Here is a 21,048-nt window from a genome sequence, read left to right on the forward strand (position 1 = left end):
ACCATGCATACACACACACACACACACACACACACACACACAGACCACTTTGCCTCTCCCAGCCTGTGAGACGACAAAGGCTAAAAAAACTCACAAGTGACAAAAGATGCCCATAGACATGGCTGCCAGCGTAGACAAAAGCTACCCTCTTCTGTGGATGCATCTGTTTTCTTTTTTCTTATTTTTTGACACATGCTTTCTGGAACCAGGAAGTGTGCCACACTGACTGACAGGATGTAGGATGATGTTGTGTTGGCGTTCGAATTATGCTTTTAGAGGTCACAGTCCCCTAAAATAGTACATTATTGTGCAACATATCGACTTAAAGGGCACACTTTGTGAGCGTGTTGATTCCTCATAACGCAGTGCTGCTATATTTAAATGAAGAAATCATGAAAATCACCTAGTCAGCAACGGGAAAAAAAAAGAGCTTCCTCTCTCAAACCGCCCACACTGCTTTCAGCCTTGTTGTGACTTGTTTGTCTGTCGTTGGAGGATTTCGGCTTCTTCCAGAACAATTGCACTTAAAAACCCCTCAGCTCCCGAGGATGGGAGCTGGTTACACAGCAACCACGCTCAAAAAAACACACAAAAAAATACACAAGTGGAGCCTGGAAACTGGAAAATACTCCCTCTCCCACCACGATGGAGCCTCTCTCTCTCTGTATGCATGTCAGGTGCACGCATGCTATTGTTGCTTTCATCACTGGTGGTGTGTGTTGTCATGTGCAGCTGTTTGCTCTCCAGTTAGTGTGCTGTGTAGTGAGTTAGTGGAGTTACGGCAGTGTGGAGCTTCTCTTCGCACGGAGCTTCTCTCTGATTTATTCTTAACATCTGTCTTTGGCAGGTGTGTGGAACCACAAGGTCCTCTCTCTGAGCCTGTGATGTAGCTATGATTGCGGGCAGTGTGTGTCTGTGAATGTGTGTGTGCGTGCAAAACAACAGAGAGGGCCTTCCTCCACCCCCTCCTTGGGATGAGTCATATTTGAGCCCTGTGTAATCCAAGCCCGTGTTTCATGTGTGTGAACAGACAGACCCTGAGCAGTGGTCTTGGTCCCGACTCCCTCTGGGGCAGTGAGTGGGTGAGACACGGCTATCAACAACAGGCCCAGGCAGCTTCGGTTTCAGCCTCACCACCACACAAGGAATCTGCTCGTCGTGACACGGGCGCAGATACACACACCAAACACAAGCATACATTCACGTAGAGCCAAAGCTATTATTCTTTTCCCTCCTTAGCTCCACCTTAAATGATATCAGGTAACAAAAGGGGGATTTGTGATTGGTTCAACTATAAGGAAGTGTTGGGATCCAGAGGATGGACCAGTGGATACAGTTTCACATGAAAAGATAGTGTGACACAACGGTGACGCTCAGTCTAACACTGTGTGTCGGTGTGTGTGTGTGTGTGTATTTCTGGTCACGTGTGTATCCACCTGTGGGTGTGTGATTGCAGTTCAGTAATGTCAAGGCTGGGCTTGACACAGTCAACAATGGAGGCTCAAATATTTTGACTTTTTATGTGAAATCACACAGAGGAAGTGTGGTGACACAGGAAATAGGGCCATGTCACGGGGAAAAAAGGAGCCCTATTTTGTGGATATTCTGCACAGCATTTCAAAGCACCCCATCGCCGGTGTGACAAAACTCTTTTAAAAGCACAGCTGGACTTTTTAAAAGGGTCTTCTACATTTGCCCCCAGGAGGAGGAGGGAAAAGTGTCCTGGATAGAGTAGCAGAAAGGTGATACTGGCAAAAAAATGGTGGAGTGAAGCTGTTTCCATTATGAAGCTCATTTATTATCTTTTTATTCTGCATGCAAGGGCAAAAGTATCATATTGTTATTGAACTGCAGAGAATAGAAACCTTTTCCCATTCATGTAAAATATTTAGCTGAAATTTCAGTTTCTCTTGACTGTGAAAAAAAATCCAAACAGATGTAATATTTGGTAAGTGTTGCCAGATAAACCCGGCCCTGATTTTGTCGCAAATGTATACAGGGGCACAGAAACAAGAATGCAAGGATTGGACAATGACATTTTCACTTTGCGAACATCATTCATTGCATCTTTTGGGAGCAGCTTTTTCAGATGTCACAATAACAGAGCAGCAAGAAAGAGAGAAAGAACATTATGCATGCCTCGAGGCAAACTGTGGTGACCATCATGTTGTACAGCTCTCTGGTCTTAATCTCAGCTCACTGAGTGGTGAATTTCCTTGACTTAATGTCATGTTAAGCCCAGTCAGAGACTCTTTACAGACACACAGGGGTCCTGAATTTATGTCATACTGTCAAGTTTGTTGCTATTTTTGTAGCACTTTAACTTTTACAGTTAGTTTTGTGCGTTTGCCACAAACAGACCCAATTCAACACACATCACTACCTACTTTTCTGGCACTATCAAAGTACAAAAAAGCTACTTAAACAAACACTTTAACAAGTTCATGGATCAGTGGAGCTCGTAGTTAAACTGATTAATAGTGGCCTGTTTACTGTTCCTGATGCATGTTGCTTTAATTTATTACCTAAACATTTGGAAACAAGTGAAAGTGGCTTTGCACTATAGTTACATGCTCGCCAGCTGTGAGGATTTTGGCAAGTTGTGTAACAATTGCAGCAAATTTCTTCCACTGTCATAAAAACAAGAAAACACTAATCTTTCAGCAACAGATTTTATTAACGCGATTACAGGCTTATGGGGGAAAATGGGTTGCATTTGGGGTTGGCCAATACACGTATCCACAACGTCTTTGGTTTAACTCTGACCGGGGACTTTTGTTGTGTGTCACCCCCTTCAAAAAAGTTTTATGTTGTTAGTTTTGTGGTCTTGTAAATCCCAACGAGGCAGCTTTTATCCTGTGATTATAGAACACTTTCATTATTGGGGGCAGCAAACATCATTACAAGGCTTCATGTCACTGAAGTCAGTAAGCATCTCAGTGCCTAGCAAGAAAATATGAGTCTAGTGGAGAAATCTTCTGGATACAAACCAAACCCAAAGGCACAGAAGCAGCTAGTTTTCTGTTATTATATGACATGCAGGCTTGGATCTTATCTTTTAAACTGATGAAGTGACTCCTTGCTGCTGGTGCTTGTTTAAATGGCTTTAGATCACTGTTTATGTTGTCATCATTAGGGCTGCAACTAACGATTATTTTCATTGTTGATTAATCTGACGATTATTTTCTCGATTAGTCGATTAGTTGTTTGGCCTATAAAATGTCAGAAAATGGTGGAAAATGTCAATCAATGTGTCCTAAAACCCAAAGTGACATCCTGAAATGTCTTGAGTTGTCCACAACTCAATGATATTCAGTTAACTGACTGATATAGCTGGCGATAAATCTAATAGTCGACAACTAATTGATTAATTGTTGCAGCTCTAGATGTTTTTCTAAATGTTATAAACTGATGAAGTGACTCCTTGCTGCTGGCCCTCGTTTAAATGGCTTTAGATCACTGTTTATGTTGTCATCATAACCTTCACCTAATCAAACCTCTCACCTGACATGTGGTTGTAATGCACAAGTCTTTTCGTCAATACTCCTATTAATACTTCTATCTCTAACAAGAGTCAGTACCACAATTTTTTTTTTCTCACGACTTCTCCATGTTTTATATTGGATGCATTCAAATATGAAAAATTGTCTTCATGTATCTTCTGAAGAAACAGAAAGAGTAAGATAAGATATTCAAATGTTCTTAAAGCCATATATGTTTGCATTCCCTAAACCATTTCTGTTTTGTTGTCTCATCCCAATACTTTTGATCCTTGGGAACATCCATAGCAATTAATAAAGATAACTTCTGTCATATTTAATCATGAAACCAAACATAAAATAATATTGGGAGACATCAGTTAACGTGCTGTAATTATGTATCATGTTAACACATCGGGAAAGTGACCTAGAAACATAAAAGTGGCACATTCTTCCATAAATCCCATTATTTAGTGTTATTACCACGCTGTTTGTTAACGTCTAAGCTTTCAGCTTTATCTTCCGGCCGGTATTTCCTGACTTCACTGACTCACACAAACAACAGTTGAACTCATCACACCGGGCTGTTGGTCGGGCCCTTAAACTATTTCGGTCCATTTGGAAACATGCAGCTCCATATTGACTTAATGAAAACCTTACAGTCACTTACCCAACAAATCAACATGTAGATGCTTGCCGGGACCGTTGTGGCGTCTGAATATTCAGCTTAATGTATGCGATTGCTTTGTCGATGAAAAAAACAAGGAGTGTCGTCACACGTCACACGAGCTCTGAGTTGGGGAGTACCACACACAGACGTGTGCCGGCAAGTTTAGAATAAAGTGATGAGATCGTTGGAGATTTGCCCTTGACACCGGCTTCCTCCCCTACGTTCCGTCTGGAGCGGTAGAGTGGGAGTGGATGCCAGGCTTTATTTGTCTGGAATTATCTGCTCAGTTCATCAGGAAAGGTGGAACAGATTTACTAACTGTCACAGTTAGTTTACAGAGACTAAGCTGCGATATTTCATTATAAAACCTGAGCAAATACATTTCCTCTTTCTGTGCTGCATCTTGCAATTCTTGTGTAATATGGATGTAAATTAGTGTCTGATATTGCGGCTTATGTGTTTGTGTCTATTTATGGTTGTGTGTGTGTGTGTGTGGGCATGCATGCATGTGTATGTGGTTTTTGTAACAGTACAAAGATGTCCCAAGGGTTTTTTCCCCTTTTCTCATTACGAATGCTAATGTCACATTAATGAAATCGGCTTAGTTTAAGGTTTATAGCGTAGCCTACACTGAGAGATTTGGCCTCGACACTTCCCACATATTTCAAGTTGAGTCACATTTTTGTCCTGTGGGCATACTATTCCGAGTTACTCTAAAATGTACTGGCCCTGAGTGAAACTTTTGGGGAAACTTTAGAGCACGGTTGCCAAGCTTTGTCACCGTTGTAAATTGTTCGGCCACAGGCTGCCGGCTGTCCAGCTTCCGAAGACGACTGTTAGCTTTGCCCGGTAATGGCTTCAATGAGGGGCTGGCTAATCTAAACATTGTGTTAATGTGCTAGCAGCGGTTTGCAGAGTCACTAGCGGTTAATCATTGCTCAATAGAGAGCTTGTCAGGCACAACAACATGCCAGAGAGTTAATCATGGTCATAGATCTCTGTTTTTATGCGGAGGACATATTTAACAGCTGGGTTTTCTAATCATAAGGCCTTTCCAGTAAGCACGTACAGTAATACCATCAGCTATGATGATCCTGAAAACAACTGCTTTCACATGTAAACATCTAAATGCATTGCTCTGCCGTCTCACATAAAAGTGTAGATTGCTGGTTCATAATGTCAAAACGACCTATAGAAAATATTCTTTCAGAAAAACCTGCAATGATTTGTTCCATATTTTCTGCCATTCATACCCTTTAGGCATCAAAATTTCTCTCACTTGAGTGTGATGGGTAGCATTTTGTAACCTTTCACTGGTGTTTTACTTCATGCCTCAGTTTGACTTTTTTTTTTTTTTTTTTTTAAATAGCCCACTAAAGACATTTAAAGCTTTTAAATCAGAGAGTCAGAAGAAGAGATTGCTCTTTGTAATTAAAAGCCAATTTTGTAAAATTGATTAGATTATGCTAATCAAGGGAGATAATAATCTTAAAAGCAGTGTGAGGAAGGGAGATAGAGGGAGTGTGAAGAGTGGAAAGGAGTGACAGTCCAGCCGCCATTACAAGCTGCTGATTTCTGCAGAGTGCTTCATAAAATGTCAGAGCGCTTCTCCCTGAGCAAGACACTGAAAAATGGCAGCGCTGTGATGTGCTGGCACCTCACCTGCTGCACTGTGTGTGTGTGTGTGTGAGAGAGAGAGAGCGAGAGAGGAAGAGAGAGTATCAGTGTGTGTGCATTTGTGCAAGTGTGTGCTTGCCTGTGTGTGTTTTTACATCTGTGTGTGCGTGTGTGTGTGTGTGTGTGTGTGTCCATGCTGGCCTCCCTCCCATGTTGCAGTGAAGCAGAACAGAGTGGCTGACTGCCCGCTGCTTTGCCTCCCTCTCTGTCAATACAACACTATTCTCTTCCAGCCAGTCATTTTCACATGTTTAACATTAAGCAAAGCACCCGTTTGAACAGAGGAATACAAGTGATTGGCATATTGAGTTTAATGCGAGTGGATTTTTCCTCTCATCACAGCTTATGTTGCCAGATTGTTGTTCTGAAACTACTCAATAGCTTTTAAGACCTTCATCTGATTTCAGTATTGGAACACCACTGTGGTGCCACTGTAAACACATTTTTCTGTTTACTACCTCTTGTTAAGTGCATGTTTACCTTCATTTGCCATTTAGCATTTGTCTGTTTGTGTTGAACAGAGAGCCAGGGTCCTTAGATGAAGTCATTACGTGCAGGTGTTATTAATGATGATTTCAACAACAGCAAGAAAAAGGGTGAAACGTAGAGGGAGAGCGGAGAGACTGGGCGGGAGAAAGGTGTGAAGGTGGGGGGTTGCAGAAGAGATAATAAACACAGCATCAAGCCAGGGAAGTGAGCAGCCTTTTCATTTAGCAGTGTTACCAGATAAATGAGCCAACCGTACACCAAGTTGGATGAACCAGTAGGGGTGAAACGATACATCGATCTGGATCGATATAGCGATTCAATGATCCAATGTCATCGATGCAAAGTGAAAATATCGATACAAATCGTCATCTTTAAGATACGCCTTTATTTTGAAATTCCCTCTTCATGTTTATTTTTTTTATTAAAAAAGAGGTTTTTTTTCATTTAAATGTCAGAAGAATCCAGTAATAAGATTGTCAAATCATATTTTAGTTGCTTTTTGTAAGTTGATCTAAATGTAGTTGATTGTGTTAAATGAGCATGTGATATTGTCTCATATAAATCGCAGACCCCTGAATTTAACTGAATTGAAATCATATCGTGGCAGACTTTGTGATATCAGCAGATATCGTATCGTTGTCCAAAGAATCAAAATAATATTGCATTGTGATGAAACTTGTGATTTACACCCGAGAAACCAGGGAACTTATAGAAACCCAACTGATACTATTAATCATGATTCTGCATCTTTTATGTGTTTAGCACCACTGGAAAGACCAAAAATGACTTCACCTAAACTACGTACAGTTTTGTATTTCAGGGTTGGCTGTGAGCTTGGCTAATGCAAGAAAGAATCGCAATGAAAAGCATGTGTTGGGAGTTTTTTTTTTACAATGATTTACTGGTAATTAACAAGGCTTTTTGAAATGTTTATTGGTTGATAATAGGGCTTTTTCATTATCGATTAATCTGCCAGTTATTTTCCTGATTAACCGACTAATCATTTGATCTATAACATGCGTATAAGCTAGGCCTATGTATTGGCAAGAATCTGACGATAAGATACGTATCATGATTCAGGGGTTACAATTAAATATATTGCGATATATTGCTATACTGTTAGCAAGGCGATATATTTATATTGCATTTTTTCTTAGTCTAATTTGAGGAAAACTGTCATAGTATAAAGACACACAACATCAGAGTAAAAAAGTTTACTTTTTATGCAATCAGGACAGTGGGATCTGCATTTACATTTATCATAGTCCCTGTAACATCCAGCATCATAGCACTACTTTATGATGTGAATGTTTGCATGTAAACTATTAAATTAAAAACTTCTTACACCTCTACTATAAGACCAAGGTGACATCTTCAAACTGTTTTGTCTGACCAACAGTTGAAAACTCAAAGACATTCGAGTTACTATCACATAAAACAAAGAACAACAGAAAACCCTCACAGCTGGAACTAGGTAATGTTTGGCGTTGCTTGAAAACTCCTTTAAAAGATGAATCGATTATCAAAATAGATGCAGATGAAATAGATGCGTCTCTTGTAATATGAGGAGCTGCTTATTTTTGTCATTTTTGTCATGCATATGTGTAAACAAACATGTATAGGTAGCATGTTTCACCCCAAGAGAGTTTTGAGTTTCACTGTATCCTGTAAGGTAGCCATAATGGTGAATTAAATTGAATTATCACAAAATACGCTGCATTGCAGAGGTTAAATCTGTTAACATTTCACGGGTATCTTTGTTCTGGACACTTTGGCCAGTGAAGGAGGAATATGGCTACTGAAGCTTTGTGTGGCTGAGGGGAGCAATAAAAAGTATAACTGACTATACATGTGCTACTTACTCTGTTCCCTTAAACACCACATTATGTGCGTCAGGATCAGTACGAGGCTCTTATAACTGGTAGTCATGAATAAGCTATTTCTGCCATCACACCACTTATCTGAATTCTGTCACATTTGCACAGTGATGTCAGTTTTCTCCTGCAAGTAAAGTTTCAGTTTGAACAGAACAGATTCTAAATGGTTTCTTCCCATGGAAATGGACAGAGGAGGCTCCAACGACTGCTCAAGCAAAGCTCGCCGCTCTCTGGCTATTCCATTGTTCTGTCACTGTCAGTTTGTTTTGCCATTTGACATGCATGTCATTTGCATTATGCATATCTGGAGTACAGCGCTCATTTTCTCTCCCCCCTCTCTCTCTCTCTCTCTCTCTCTCTCTCTCTCTCTCTCTCTTTCTTTCCTTGATACTCCCTGATAACCGATGCTATTTCCTGTTATTCCGTTTTATGTATTTTTGTATTTCCTGTATTTATTTAACCATGTGCAGTTCGCAGAATGTGGGATATCTTATTTATATTTTAAACAGGAAATCACACTCAACAATTGTAATCCACGGTTTATATCAGAACTTTTGTGTAATATGATACCACCTAAATAAATCAGTGCATAATTTAAAATATTTACTTATATAACAAAGTACTACATACTACATAATTTCAGCAATCTTGAAAAAATGTATGTATATATTTATGATTGGAAATCGATTAACAACACAAAACAATGACAGATATTGTCCAGAAACCCTCACGGGTACTGCATTTAGCATAAAAAATATGCTCAAATCATAACATGTCAAACTCAAGCCTAACAGGCGACAACAGCTGTCAGTGTGTCAGTGTGCTGACTTGACTATGACTTGCCCCAAACTGCATGTGATTATCATAAAGTGGGCATGTCTGTGAAGGGGAGACTCGTGGGTACCCATAGAACCCAATTTCATTAACATATCTTGAGGTCAGAGGTCAAGGGACCCTTTTGAAAATGGCCATGACAGTTTTTCCTCGCCAAAATGTAGTGTATAAGTTTGGAGCGTTATTTATCCTCCTTCGCGACAAGCTAGTATGACATGGTTGGCATCAATGGTTTCCTGAGGTGTTCTAGTTTCACATGATACCAGTATCTTCACTCTAGCTTTAAAGTCTGCTACAACCTAAAAATCACAAGTATCGTTAATACGTTAAAGAAATTATTGGCGTCAAAACTTTCACAGCCAGACTTTTTAGATTACATGAACATTTATTTTATTAATACTGTACCTTTGGACATTTTGGATTTCTAGTTAGCAACTTAATCTGAGGCAGATTGCACAGGGCAAGATTGAAACATGTGTGTCTTGAGATGCAAGAAAGAAGAAGAAAACTAAATGTTTACAGCTGAAACACATTAAGCGATTGTTGATTCTGCATCAATCTTATGGCAGATGTATTTTTCTCTAGACTCAAAACACAAAAGTAGATATTACAGGTAGTATTACAACAATTACAGTGCTACTAATGTCACTGGAAGTAATAAGACATAATTAAAAATGCATTTTCAGTTGATTTAGTTCTGCAAAATTTTGCAAACATCAGCAAATGTCTGTAGAATTTTAGTTACTGTATTTAATAAGGGGAATGTATTTAGTGAAGCGAGTTGTGCGCCTGGTATCTAAGCTCACTGTTTAAGGCCTTGGGGTAAATTTTTTCTGCAAATCATCAGTTTTGCTCTTTGCAGCGAGTTACATACAATGAAGCTGTGTTGTGAAAATTGGACGGGAGCGAATGTAAAATACTACAGTGTGTAATCTAAATGGTAATTAACCTTAACAGGCATTGGCTCACCACTAACCGTGCCTCCAATGCATCTGGTGTGTGTGTGTCTGTGTTTATATGAATGCATGTGCTATTCTCTGAAGCATCAAGATGGTGTTATTCTGTGCTTCCAAACAGCTCCAAAGTCATTATGGACTCTTGTAGACACATGCAGCCAGTGGCGAGCAGATCTGGTTCAGTCTGCAGAAAACCCGTAATGAGCAGTGAGACTGGCAGATGAGTGTGAGTGGCTAGCAGAGGGAGAAGGGCAGATTCATCAGGGATGATTGCCTGATGCACACTTCTGGTTTTTTGATGTGAAGACCCCGCTAGGTTACCATGGGGAGAATAATTAGCTCTGGCTGGATGCAGATGCGAATGAGCATAAGAGATGGGAATTTTCTTATTGAGCTTACTTTATGATACTTAGAACGGTGCATATGGGTGTGCTTGTGTGCACACAGACACGCACAGATGCTGTTTCACAACCACACAAGACACACACTCACTACCAGCTCATTCTTTTCTATTTATGGCCAGGAAATGGGAGTAGTGCTATGTCTGGTTGAGCTGAGTAACACTATTCTGTCACACATAGGTTTGACATCAAACACAAGTGACAAGCCTATCCTATTCCTCTCCACCGAGTCATCACCATGTCCCAAAATCACATTATTGTCACTGGGAAGCCGGCACAGACGGATGGTGAGTAGGGGTGTTGATTCCAGCCTTTGGCATCTACAGTATGCTTGAAAAGGCAAATAAAGCCATTTGGCGAGAGCTGATTTCTTGTCATTTCAAAAATATACAGCATGCGCGTGGCGTGCCATTTGGTTTTATATTTTATCTAAAGCCTCTTACAGCGACATGGATACGCATGTGTGTGTGTTTTACGACAGGGCCCAGTGAATACGGGAGCTGGAAAGTCTTCAATGCCACGCTCTACCATTTGCGACACACAGGACCATATCATTACCTTTGTGCCCTGGCAGGCAGTAAGCAGCTCTAGCGTGGTAAGCTCCAGTGTTACATGGAGGCAGGCAGGCAGGCAGTGGTGTGGCTGTAATAAGACCTGTGGCCAGCACCACTGCCAAGGCTAGCTGAGGCGGGGTGAGAGATGGTGCCCATCCCCTACATGCCCTGCTCTGCCATCTGTCACTGGGCAGGAGCAGAGCCGAGGGAGGGGTCTGAGTCACTCTCGTTGTTGTCACCTAGACAGGCCACACTGGGGCATGCTGTCTCTTTGTGCTCCTTTCAGGCCTCGGCTCAATCCACTGTCAGTTTACGAGGCACTTACGCAGTTCTGCAAATGTCCAATTTAATATCACAATTCAGTGATTCTTTTATTTTATGAATTCAAATTTACTTCACTAAGGCCCGTTTCCAAAGTGTCATGAAGTTGATACATTGATATGATACTCTGAATGAAATAGAGCTGGAGCGATTCGACGATTAATAAAGTCATTTCCAAATAAAAGTACCAAACATTAAAGCCTGAGGATTTGCTTTTTATCTTTGTCTGATGTAATAATAAACTGAATATCGTTGAGTTTTGGACTGTTAGTTGGACAAAAGAAGCAATTTGACGACATCACCTTGGGCTTTAACAAATTGTGATGGACATTTTTCACAAATTTTGGACATTTTATAGACCCAAATGATCAATCAACAGCCCTGGAATAAATTACACTACTTTTGTCATGAACTTCTGCAACCAGTGGTGTGACTCTGAATCACACAGTTCATACTGTCTCTTTAAATGTTCTCTGAGTTGATGTTTGACTCTGGACAAAGGTTGTCACTTAATTTTTTGCCAAGACGCCTGGTTATGTCATTTCCTGGCTGACGGTGTGTGCTTGTGTGTGCTTGTGTGTGCGCTTGTGTGTGTGTGTTTGTGTGCAGGGAGGGAAGGGATGAACGGAGAAGGAAAAGGGGTCAAGCAAGCTTGTGCGTGCACTCTGCTGTAAGCAAGATGATCTCGCTCAGTTAGTGTTCATTGCCAACAAGCATGCAAAGTACAAACATCCACATCCATATGCACATGTCGTGTCTACAGTAACGCACGCACACACACACACACACACACACGAACATATACAAACATAGAGATAGATGGGAACAGTGTGCCTCAGCTATACAAGGTCAGAAATCAAAGATGTTTTTGCTGATTCAGAGTCAGTGTCAGTGCTCTCACTTTCACAAACACAACTGCAACGGTACCTTTCTCTGCATGTGTGTGCTATTCAGTAATGAGTGATTCATGAGAACTGACTGACAGTTTGTCACCTGGTAACCAGAGCAACTTCTGGATACCAGACAAGTATTATCAGTTCTCAGAAAGAGAACCTCATTATTTACTGGAATTGGTATTATAAAAAACAAGTCAATATGTTTGTTCAGGAAAGTGTAAGAAAAAAAAAAAGCAATCACTCCCATACGCTGATAAAACAAGAAGTGCTAACGGTGGATTACTCATTCAGATCCTCTTCTTCACCAGCAACCTTCATCGTGACACACTACGTTGACATTTCTCTCGTTAACTGCTCGGAGCAGGACGCAGGGAAATAGAGGTCTGTGTTTGACACAGTTGCAGATCACAATAAAAGGCAGGGAGTAAGGGATCCAGAGGAGAGAGTGAATGTTGTGGAAGCAGCGACGATACAGTCTTTGTCGGCTGCGGTAAGGTGGAGAAAAAAAAGAAAGAGAGCTGGGAGCCACCGTGTGTCTTTGAATGGGGTCAGGGCATCATGGGGAATAATGCATTTCCCTTCACTTGCGCCAGGCGCTCCTTCCATTACGGCTGGAGAAGAGACATTGTGTCCACACTCTGATTACCACTGATCCATGCTGATGACTCTGTTGGCGGATTATCTCAGTTAGTATCAGCCATCTGTTACTGTGTGTACGTGTGTGTGTGCGTGTGTGTGTGTGTGTGTGTGTGTGTGTTTGTGTGTGCATGCTGAAGGGGCGAGGAGGAAAGGGGCAGGAGTGAGACACACAGGGGGTTGAATAGTTTGAGGCTGTGACACACACACATGCGCACACACACTTCTATAGGCACATGTATTGGCAGTCTTTTGTAAAAACCGCTGCACGCGTAACCAAGCACCATCACATGCAGACACACAACACTGCTAAACATATGCATGATGTAAGGCCACATACCAAGCAGCATACAGGCCATTATGCCACCACCAAATGCACGCACTCTATCTCTCCTTTATACAATCCTGCCCTCCTTTCAGATGCTACTGACATGTGAAGGCTCCTATATGAAGGCCACATGCAATCATAAAACCGCAGAGCTGTTTATAGCTGCACTATCTCCTGAAGGGCCGCTGCATCCAGCCACTATTAGCTGCATGCGTTGACAGCTGGGTGCTGTGGTGTATTTGTGGACGTGACTCTGAATCCGGCGCTGGAACACATCTTATAAATCATAGTTCAGCCATTAGCATAAATTCTCTTCCTCCTTGCATCTGCGAGACCTGCTGTTTCTGTTTGCACCGCTCCGCGTTGATTGGTCGGTGTTGTTCAAGTCAAATTGATTTAGCCGTTCACGGAGATTATAACGCTTGCCTTATACCGCCACTGTGGCGTGCCGTTAATTACCTATAAAATCAAGCTAATTCTGATGCTAAATCCATTTTAATTTCTCATAATTAAGTCAGGATTGGATCCTTAAATACCTTGGCGCTCCATTATTGTTGCAATCATTGTTGTGGCTGTGCATTTGGTGGTACATTGCCGAGCTCAATCTTATTATTGTTATTAGATTTAATTGCACTAAGTGATCAGTTTGTAGTTGTCGGAGGAAGATGGACTCGCCGCGCAGTCGTTTCTTCCCCCTGCTGTCCTTTCTCTCTCCATCTCTCATCCCAGAAAGAGGCCCTTTGAGAGATTGTGAGAGATGAGAGGAGATGAGGGGGAGGGTAGCTCTGCTTTACACCTCTGCAAAGGAGGGATTGCTTTTTTGTTGTTTGTTAGGGGGGAAATCAATTCTGTTCACATCATCACGTTTTGACAAGGCGAGACATTAAGTGCAGATATTGAGAAACGACAGGAATGGTTTACAGCCTGTCCTTCATCTTCTCTACTCTTTTTCCTTTCTTCTGTTTTTTTTTTCCCACAACAAAATCAGAGTGTATTGTCTTGCTTATCCCTTTTTCCCCTCAATCTCGGCTATCTCTTTCTCTCCCTCGTTCTCTGTTTTTTTCCCCTTCCCTGTGAAAAGGTAGGGAATGATCCGCTTCACTTACCAGCTGACACCACATAAGCTTGCTTGTCCTCTGAGACACAAGCCTTTTGTTTTCATGTGCATTATGATAATTATGAAGGGCCACAGCTCCTCTCCATTTTCAGCACACTTCTAATCATACTTACATATTTTTTTTTGTCAGAATCATCCATGGAAAAATCTTCTTCTTTTTTTTTTTTATCTTTTATCTTTTTTTTTTTTTTCACCCTAACCTGACATTTAAAGGGTGACAGCCGAAGTGAAGGAGCACAGAGTGTGACAGCCATTCATGCAACACAATGTGGCAGAGAGATAGCAGTTTTTGGTTAAGATTACAATAAAACACTTCATCTTCACTCAGCCAGAAATTTATTCTTGTAACTAATATGTAACGTTCACTTATTTGTCGTTCGGGATGATAATTTGGCTCTTTAACCCACATCCTGTCACCTCGCATGAGAGGCCACTCGGAGGACCTTTGACCTTGCTCGTAATTACACAACCACCATCTTTCCACTGCAGCAATGGCAGTCATGGCTGCCCAAGTCCGATGGCACACTAGCCTCCTCCCCGTGGACTGCAGCAGGTTTTCTTGTCATCCGCGCCTCTCGCTCTCCCTCTCTCCCTCTCCCACTCTCCCTCTCTCTTGTCAGTGTTGCTCCTGGCGAAAGGCTGATACTTGATATTCAGAGGATAGCAGCTTTTGTCTCAGAGATTTAATCAGTGGCTCTGCTCCCACTGCAGAGGAGAGAGGGAGGGAGGGTGGCGGAGGGGTGGCAGGAGAGAGGGAAGGAAAGAGAGATGGAGGCAGAGACTGTTTATGTGTAATGACACAATAACAAAGCCTGCCTGTAAAACACAATCTGCAAACTGTGCTTTTGAAGGGGATTTTCAGTCCTGGATTAGTGTCAGGCAGAGGGATATGGAAAAGGAGAAGAGAGAAAAAGAGTCAGGTTGATGTGATAGACAGGGGAGGTGATTTTGTGTGTGTGTCTGTCTGCAGCGGGGGTTGAAATGTGTAAGTCTGCGTTCACGCGTGTGTGTGCAAATTCATGTGTTTTGAAACTGTTTTGTATTTATTTGGCTGCTCAAGTTAGCGGCTGTGTGGGCACAGCCACATTGTGTTCTCAGTTGTAAGCAAAAGCGGATTAAAGTTGAATAATGTAAGTAAAATATTTGGATGCCGACTGGCCAAATGTTTCTTGTGAGGGTTTATGTTGTTGGTTGGTTTGATAATGGCTGGCGTGGTGACTGTGAGACCGATAATGGAAAGCTACAGTGTTGGTTAATGCACCCATCATCTAAAAGCCTCTCCATTTAGTTGTAGCTGAAACTGAAAGGACTCGGGGAGAAATGTTGTCTTTAAAGGCCTCAAAGAGCTCTTAAATTTAAATGTAATTCTTTTTCATCAAGGAGATGTAAAGGGATCCTGGTTGACAAATAGATGTGTGTGTGTGTGTGTGTGTGTGAGAGAGAGTTTACACATGTGTGCCTCTGTGTGTTTGAGAGAATTCCAAAGAAAAGTATTTAGTGTTTGAGTCTTTCCAAACATCCCACTCCAACCTCAGTAGGAGAGTTCTCGGTAAAAGTGTCTTGTTGCAGAACTCAATCTCAGCATTTTCTTGCCTAGAAATGTAAAACTTGCTTTGTTGTCCGGTATCAGAGTCCTTAAAGACGTCATCCTCCTTCCCACCCCGTATAGAATCAATGGAGGCTGGGAGCCAGTGAGCATGGCTAAATAGAAATATTGTTCAGGGGAAGTGAGATGTGAAAGGAAAAGTGTCAGGAGATGTGTGTGTGTGTATGTGTATGTGTATGTGTGTGTGTGTGTGTGTGTGTGTGTGTGTGTGTGTGTGTGTGTGTGTGTGTGTGTGTGTGTGCGTGCGCTTGCAAGAACATGTTGTGTAGGTGTGACAATATGCATTTGTGTGTGTGTGTTTAAGCGTGTGTGTGTGTGTGTGTTTGCGAGTGTGTGCTTTTGCTATTGTAACCCTGCTGATTGGATTGTGTTTGACAGATATGGAGTCTGGAGAGCGGCTGGCCTCCCCTGCGCCCACCCTGTCTGCTGCTCGCACCTCCTCCCCTGCGGCCTCATCCTCCTCCTCCTCCTCTTCTTCCTCTTCATCATCCCCGGCTCCCCACTCTAAGAGCAGCCTGGCCCCGAGCCCCTCAGCACTGGGAGCCACCCTCAGCACCTCTGGTAAGAAGCACTTTTTCTCCCTCCGTCGATCTTCTGTCTCTCAAAAAACACGTGTGCAGAAAAAGAAAAAAAAAACACCAGCGCGCATTGTTTCCATGTAACTATAAAAACACGCCAAATATGGTCACCTTCATGTCTCGATAGCATTCAGAATCCTCTTCATTTCTTTAGCATGAAAAATGAGTTTCCTCCAGTATTAATTATACAGTTATTTTGCAGCCTGTGTGAATACACCTCTCTCCCAGCTACAAGGATTTTTTTTCCCTGACAGCTTGGGTTGCAATTGAAAAGCTGCTGCATTAATGAATCCCAAACAATTAGGGGGCTCTTTTGTGTGAGAAACACACACATGCTTCGCCATGTCTCCTGACAACCTTCAGCTCTCTGGCTCCAGCTGCCTCAGAGTCAGGCTCAGCACGACACTGTGCATGCATGTGTGTGTGCATGCGTGTGTGTGTGTGAGAGAGAGAGAGAGAGAGAGAGAGAGAGAGAGACCTTCTGCCTGCATGATTTAACATTTGTCAGCCACTCAGTGTCTAGTCAGCCCTGTCCAGCTTCCAGCCTCTTTTCTATGTATTGGTCAAAGCCATTAGGCAAAGAGGAGTGTGTACATTTGTGCATGTGTTTGTATCTCTGTGTGCTTTTCAAATATCCCTTGTGAGAGCGAGTGAATCATTTGCTCATACTCTCTTTCTCCTCATTTCTTAATGTCTTGCTGTTTTTTCATAAGCCCACTATACACACACACACACACACACACACACACACATACACATCCACACACATGATTGCGCCGAGCGGGGAATAGCTATATTCTCTGTGATTGTTGTGTTTTCTGTCGGTTACGAGAAGAGGAAGAAGGAGAGAGCAAAATAAAGCCCCTTGTTTTGTCCTCCATCTCAACATCAGTGCTGCCCCCAAAGAAGAAGCCATTAGGAGCATCTCCTCCTTATGCATTATACATCCCTCTTATCCCTCTGTGCCATTACGTGTGCTCAGATTTTCTAGATAAGCGATTTTGGACTGAGCGTCAAATGAAATGCTGAGAGGCAGGCTGTTAGCTCTGAACTTCTGCTGCGCTATGTGGGTATTTGTAAGCAAGCCAATTCCTTTTCCGTGTCACACCTTGTTCATTGTGTGGACTGCAATGCAAACATGTATATACAAATAAGCCAAAAGAGTTTGAAGTTATCTCCTTTGCTTCCAAGTATCATAATTAAAAGGAAAGAGTTTCATCACAGACTGCGAAGGCATTGATTCAAGGTCCTTTGCCAATGTGCCAATAACACTTTAAAAAAAAATCTGAAGAACATATAAATGAGCACGGGCTCTGTGTATGTGCGTGCACGCATGTGTCATTGATGAGGATATCACTTGGAGAATAAAAGCTGATCGACGCTTGTAGCACTCTCTTCTTCAGGGATCAACTCACGGATGCAATTAACTTAAATCTGTCTGTGGAAATTTGATTGACTGCAACAAACAACAAATTAATCCCCCTTCGGCAGCATCCAAACATGAAAAAAAGCAGGCGGTGCAGTTTGTCAGAGTGGAGGAAGGATTGAAACAGAATGAGAAAGAGGGTGAGGGAGTGAGAGAGAGACAGAGTGAGGAAGAGAGAGTAGGTAATCCTAAGGTATGTCTTTCCCGTGCCTCTTTCTCGCTTCAAATTTTTAGATTTAATTATTCGCCTTCTGGAAGCCTGCATTAATATTGAAAAGGCATTTGCAGATGCCTAGAAAGGAGCGGGGTGTGCGGGGGAGAGGTGGGCACCCCAGGCATAAGTGAATGCTGTGGCTGGCCTTTCTGGGGGTTGCATTGCAGTCGTTTATCTTCGTATCCGCTAGCTGACTCTGGCAAGGCGGCCTCTACATATTCAGCATATTCTAATGACATTCAAAAGGCAGGTTCTGCTGTCTTGTGGTGGAGAGGGGCCTTGAAGCCAACACAAAGGGCTACACTCTCATACGTCACACTTCTGGCACGCTGGTAAGGCTTTGTTTCTCGCCACATAACCACAAAACAGTTTGATTCTCACTTAAAAATAGTCTGTGAGATGCATCATGTTCATTAACAGACTTCCTCAGTGTTTTGGTATCGAGCATACATAACTGGCCCTACGCTGGATAATTAGATCCCAGACTGTATTAGTTCAGAAAACGCTGTGCTCCGGTGTCACTCTGTTTTACATTTCTGTGGTGTGTGCAAGTGTATATAGTAGTTTGACATTTTCATCTACACTGTGCACAACACTTTCCTTTTCTTCAGTCATCACTTTTTTTTTTTTCTGCATGTGTATTACCTGGCTTACGCTGAGGCATCAAGCAGGCTTGCTCTCCTTTTTCTGGAATAGAAATTGAATTTGCATGAAATATGCTTGCACCAAATTGCATCTGACTCTGGGAGGAGGTAATACGTGGCAGTCGCCCCTGCCAGAAATGATTGTGCTCAGGAAAACGCTAGACGGTGATGATGTTGATGAAGTATTCTTCTGTGCTGAAATTGAATGCCAAAAGGATAGAAAGAGGTTAGCTTTTTACACCTTATACACACACTTCTTTTTCTCACCGCCAGTATCCAGTCTTTGCCATAGCGTATTGTGACACTGTCTAAACTGAAGAAATATCAATACACAAATTATTTGTGTGCTGAAATTGGATTATGACAAAATGATCTGTAATTTAACGATGAATGTTTTACTGTATAGCAGAAACAGTACAGCAGCCCTTTAAAATTAGGTGCATTGTGCACTCAGTGAAAGGTAAATCTGAAGTTAATTCTTACACAAATAGAAGACGGTCGCTCTGTATTTAATTCTTCTATAGTCAGGTGGATAAGAAGCGACACTTTCAAAAGCTGTTTAAATCTAGTTTTTACACCCTGTCGCTCCTCACATGAAAAGAGCCCAGCGAGGTAATTTGAGAACGATGTTCTCGGTCTACACAAATAAACATATACACAAACTAACAGTAGGGCAATGAGTTGTGCTAAAGGTGCAATAAACAACTGTCATACCAGCTGTATATTAATGTCAACATTGCACTTAATGGAAGAAAAGATTTTTTAAATGCGTACAAATATTAAAATTAAGTCAGAAGTAAGTATTTTTAGAAACTATAGTTCAAAGCGAAATTCACCTCCTGTATGGTATTCATCTTTTAATCCTGTGATATAGGGCTGTTTAGTCAGTATCTGAAGCTTGAAACAACAAAATGCCATTAAATACTAACAACTATCAACAAGAAAATGGCCAGTGTGTCATTATACACAACTATTTGTTATGGATTGCATTTCATTTGAAACCATTTGGATCTGTCTCAGGCCGTCTGTTTGGAGCAGCAGGAGAGCAGCCCTTCATTGGCTCCACATTGTCAAGTGCCTTCCCTCTGGTCAACCACCCAGCCTTCGGAGCCCTCTACACTGCCGGAGCAGGCAGGCCTGAGTTTGGAGGCCTGGGTTCCCTGGGCATGTCAGCTGCTCTGGCTGCCCACCCCCAGTTAGGAGCTCTCTCTGGTAAGACGGGCACTTCTGAATTGTGGGCAGCAATTGGCTAATTGGGAATGCATCATTAATCCTCTCCTCATCCTCTCCTCTCCTCTCCTCTCCTCTCCTGTCCTCTCCTCTGCTCTCCTCTCATCTCCTCTCCTCTCCTCTCCTCTCCAACAGAGTGGTGGCGAGCTGCTGAAGCCCATGGACGGGGAGCTGCTGCCTTTCTCCCCTCTTTCATCAGCTTCCCTCCATTCTTCAGCCCTCATCACATTCAGCCCAACCACAGCGCCAGTCCTGTTCAGATCAGGATGCCCGGCAAGAACAGCCATACCCCACCTAAAGGTACACTACCACTCTGGAGACCCACTCTTTGATCCTCACAGTTACATTGCGTTCACAGAAAATTGGTTATTATAATAGAATTACAGCAGGAGAGTAGCAGGTGACAAAGAAACATTTCCATTTGTTTTAAATGAAACATCAACATATCCATATGGTCCTATCATATGTGTTATGTGAGTGTTGAAGTATGTGAATTAATTGAATACTTTTCTTTTCTGCCTTCCTCTTCCACAACCTAAATCCACTTTGTCCTATGATGAGATTTCTCCTTTTCAAGACAGCTATAATGACTTTCAGTTAGTCACTTAGTGATTCTGTCAACCTCCCTCTCCCCCTCTTTCCCCTGTGTTCCCTCTCGTAATCTCTGTTTCTTGCACTCTTTTAATTTCACAGTATCTTTTAATTTATCTTTTATTATGTAAACCAGTCATGTTGGGCTTGTGCCTCGTGCTGCCAGCATGTTTGATGAGATACATGTATAAATCAATATTTTTATTAGCCTTGTTCCATTCTGCAGTCGGTTCCAGATATTTCATTATCCCGTGTAGCAAAGTTCTCAGAAAAAGATGGAGCTGATTAAGTGATACAGTGGATCTGGTTTGTGTTTCTAGGGGTGAACGGGGCAGTAAATGGCAGCGGGGTCTGTCCTCCCACCACACAATCAGGGAGCTTTTCTGCGAGTCCGGCTCCTGTTCAGGCATCGACCAAGCCAACCAAAAACACAGACCCTTCTAATAGTCACCGTAGCAGCCCTCAGAGCAATCCAGCAGAGTTGGTGGGGAGGCCAATTCACAAAACTAAAGAGAAGGTCAGTA

General features: G+C 42.2%; 1 protein-coding gene across 13 annotated transcripts in view; it reads left to right on the forward strand.

Annotated features, from left to right (window-relative positions):
- The window catches only part of baz2ba (bromodomain adjacent to zinc finger domain, 2Ba), a 69,753-nt gene that overhangs the window by 23,879 nt on the left and 24,826 nt on the right, over positions 1 to 21,048 (forward strand). For 11 of the 13 annotated variants that reach the window (XM_037790615.1, XM_037790592.1, XM_037790676.1 and 8 more), the window contains exons 3-6: positions 16,220 to 16,402; positions 19,724 to 19,915; positions 20,069 to 20,233; positions 20,845 to 21,041. In XM_037790615.1, the coding sequence (XP_037646543.1) occupies positions 16,222 to 16,402; positions 19,724 to 19,915; positions 20,069 to 20,233; positions 20,845 to 21,041 (735 nt within the window). In that variant the 5' untranslated portion in view covers positions 16,220 to 16,221. Of the gene's footprint in view, positions 1 to 16,219; positions 16,403 to 19,723; positions 19,916 to 20,068; positions 20,234 to 20,844; positions 21,042 to 21,048 lie in introns of those variants that run through there. The other 2 variants (XM_037790583.1, XM_037790642.1) reach the window with 2 other exon arrangements.

The sequence above is a fragment of the Sebastes umbrosus genome, chromosome 2 (assembly GCF_015220745.1).
Source record: "Sebastes umbrosus isolate fSebUmb1 chromosome 2, fSebUmb1.pri, whole genome shotgun sequence".
NCBI lineage: Eukaryota > Metazoa > Chordata > Actinopteri > Perciformes > Sebastidae > Sebastes > Sebastes umbrosus.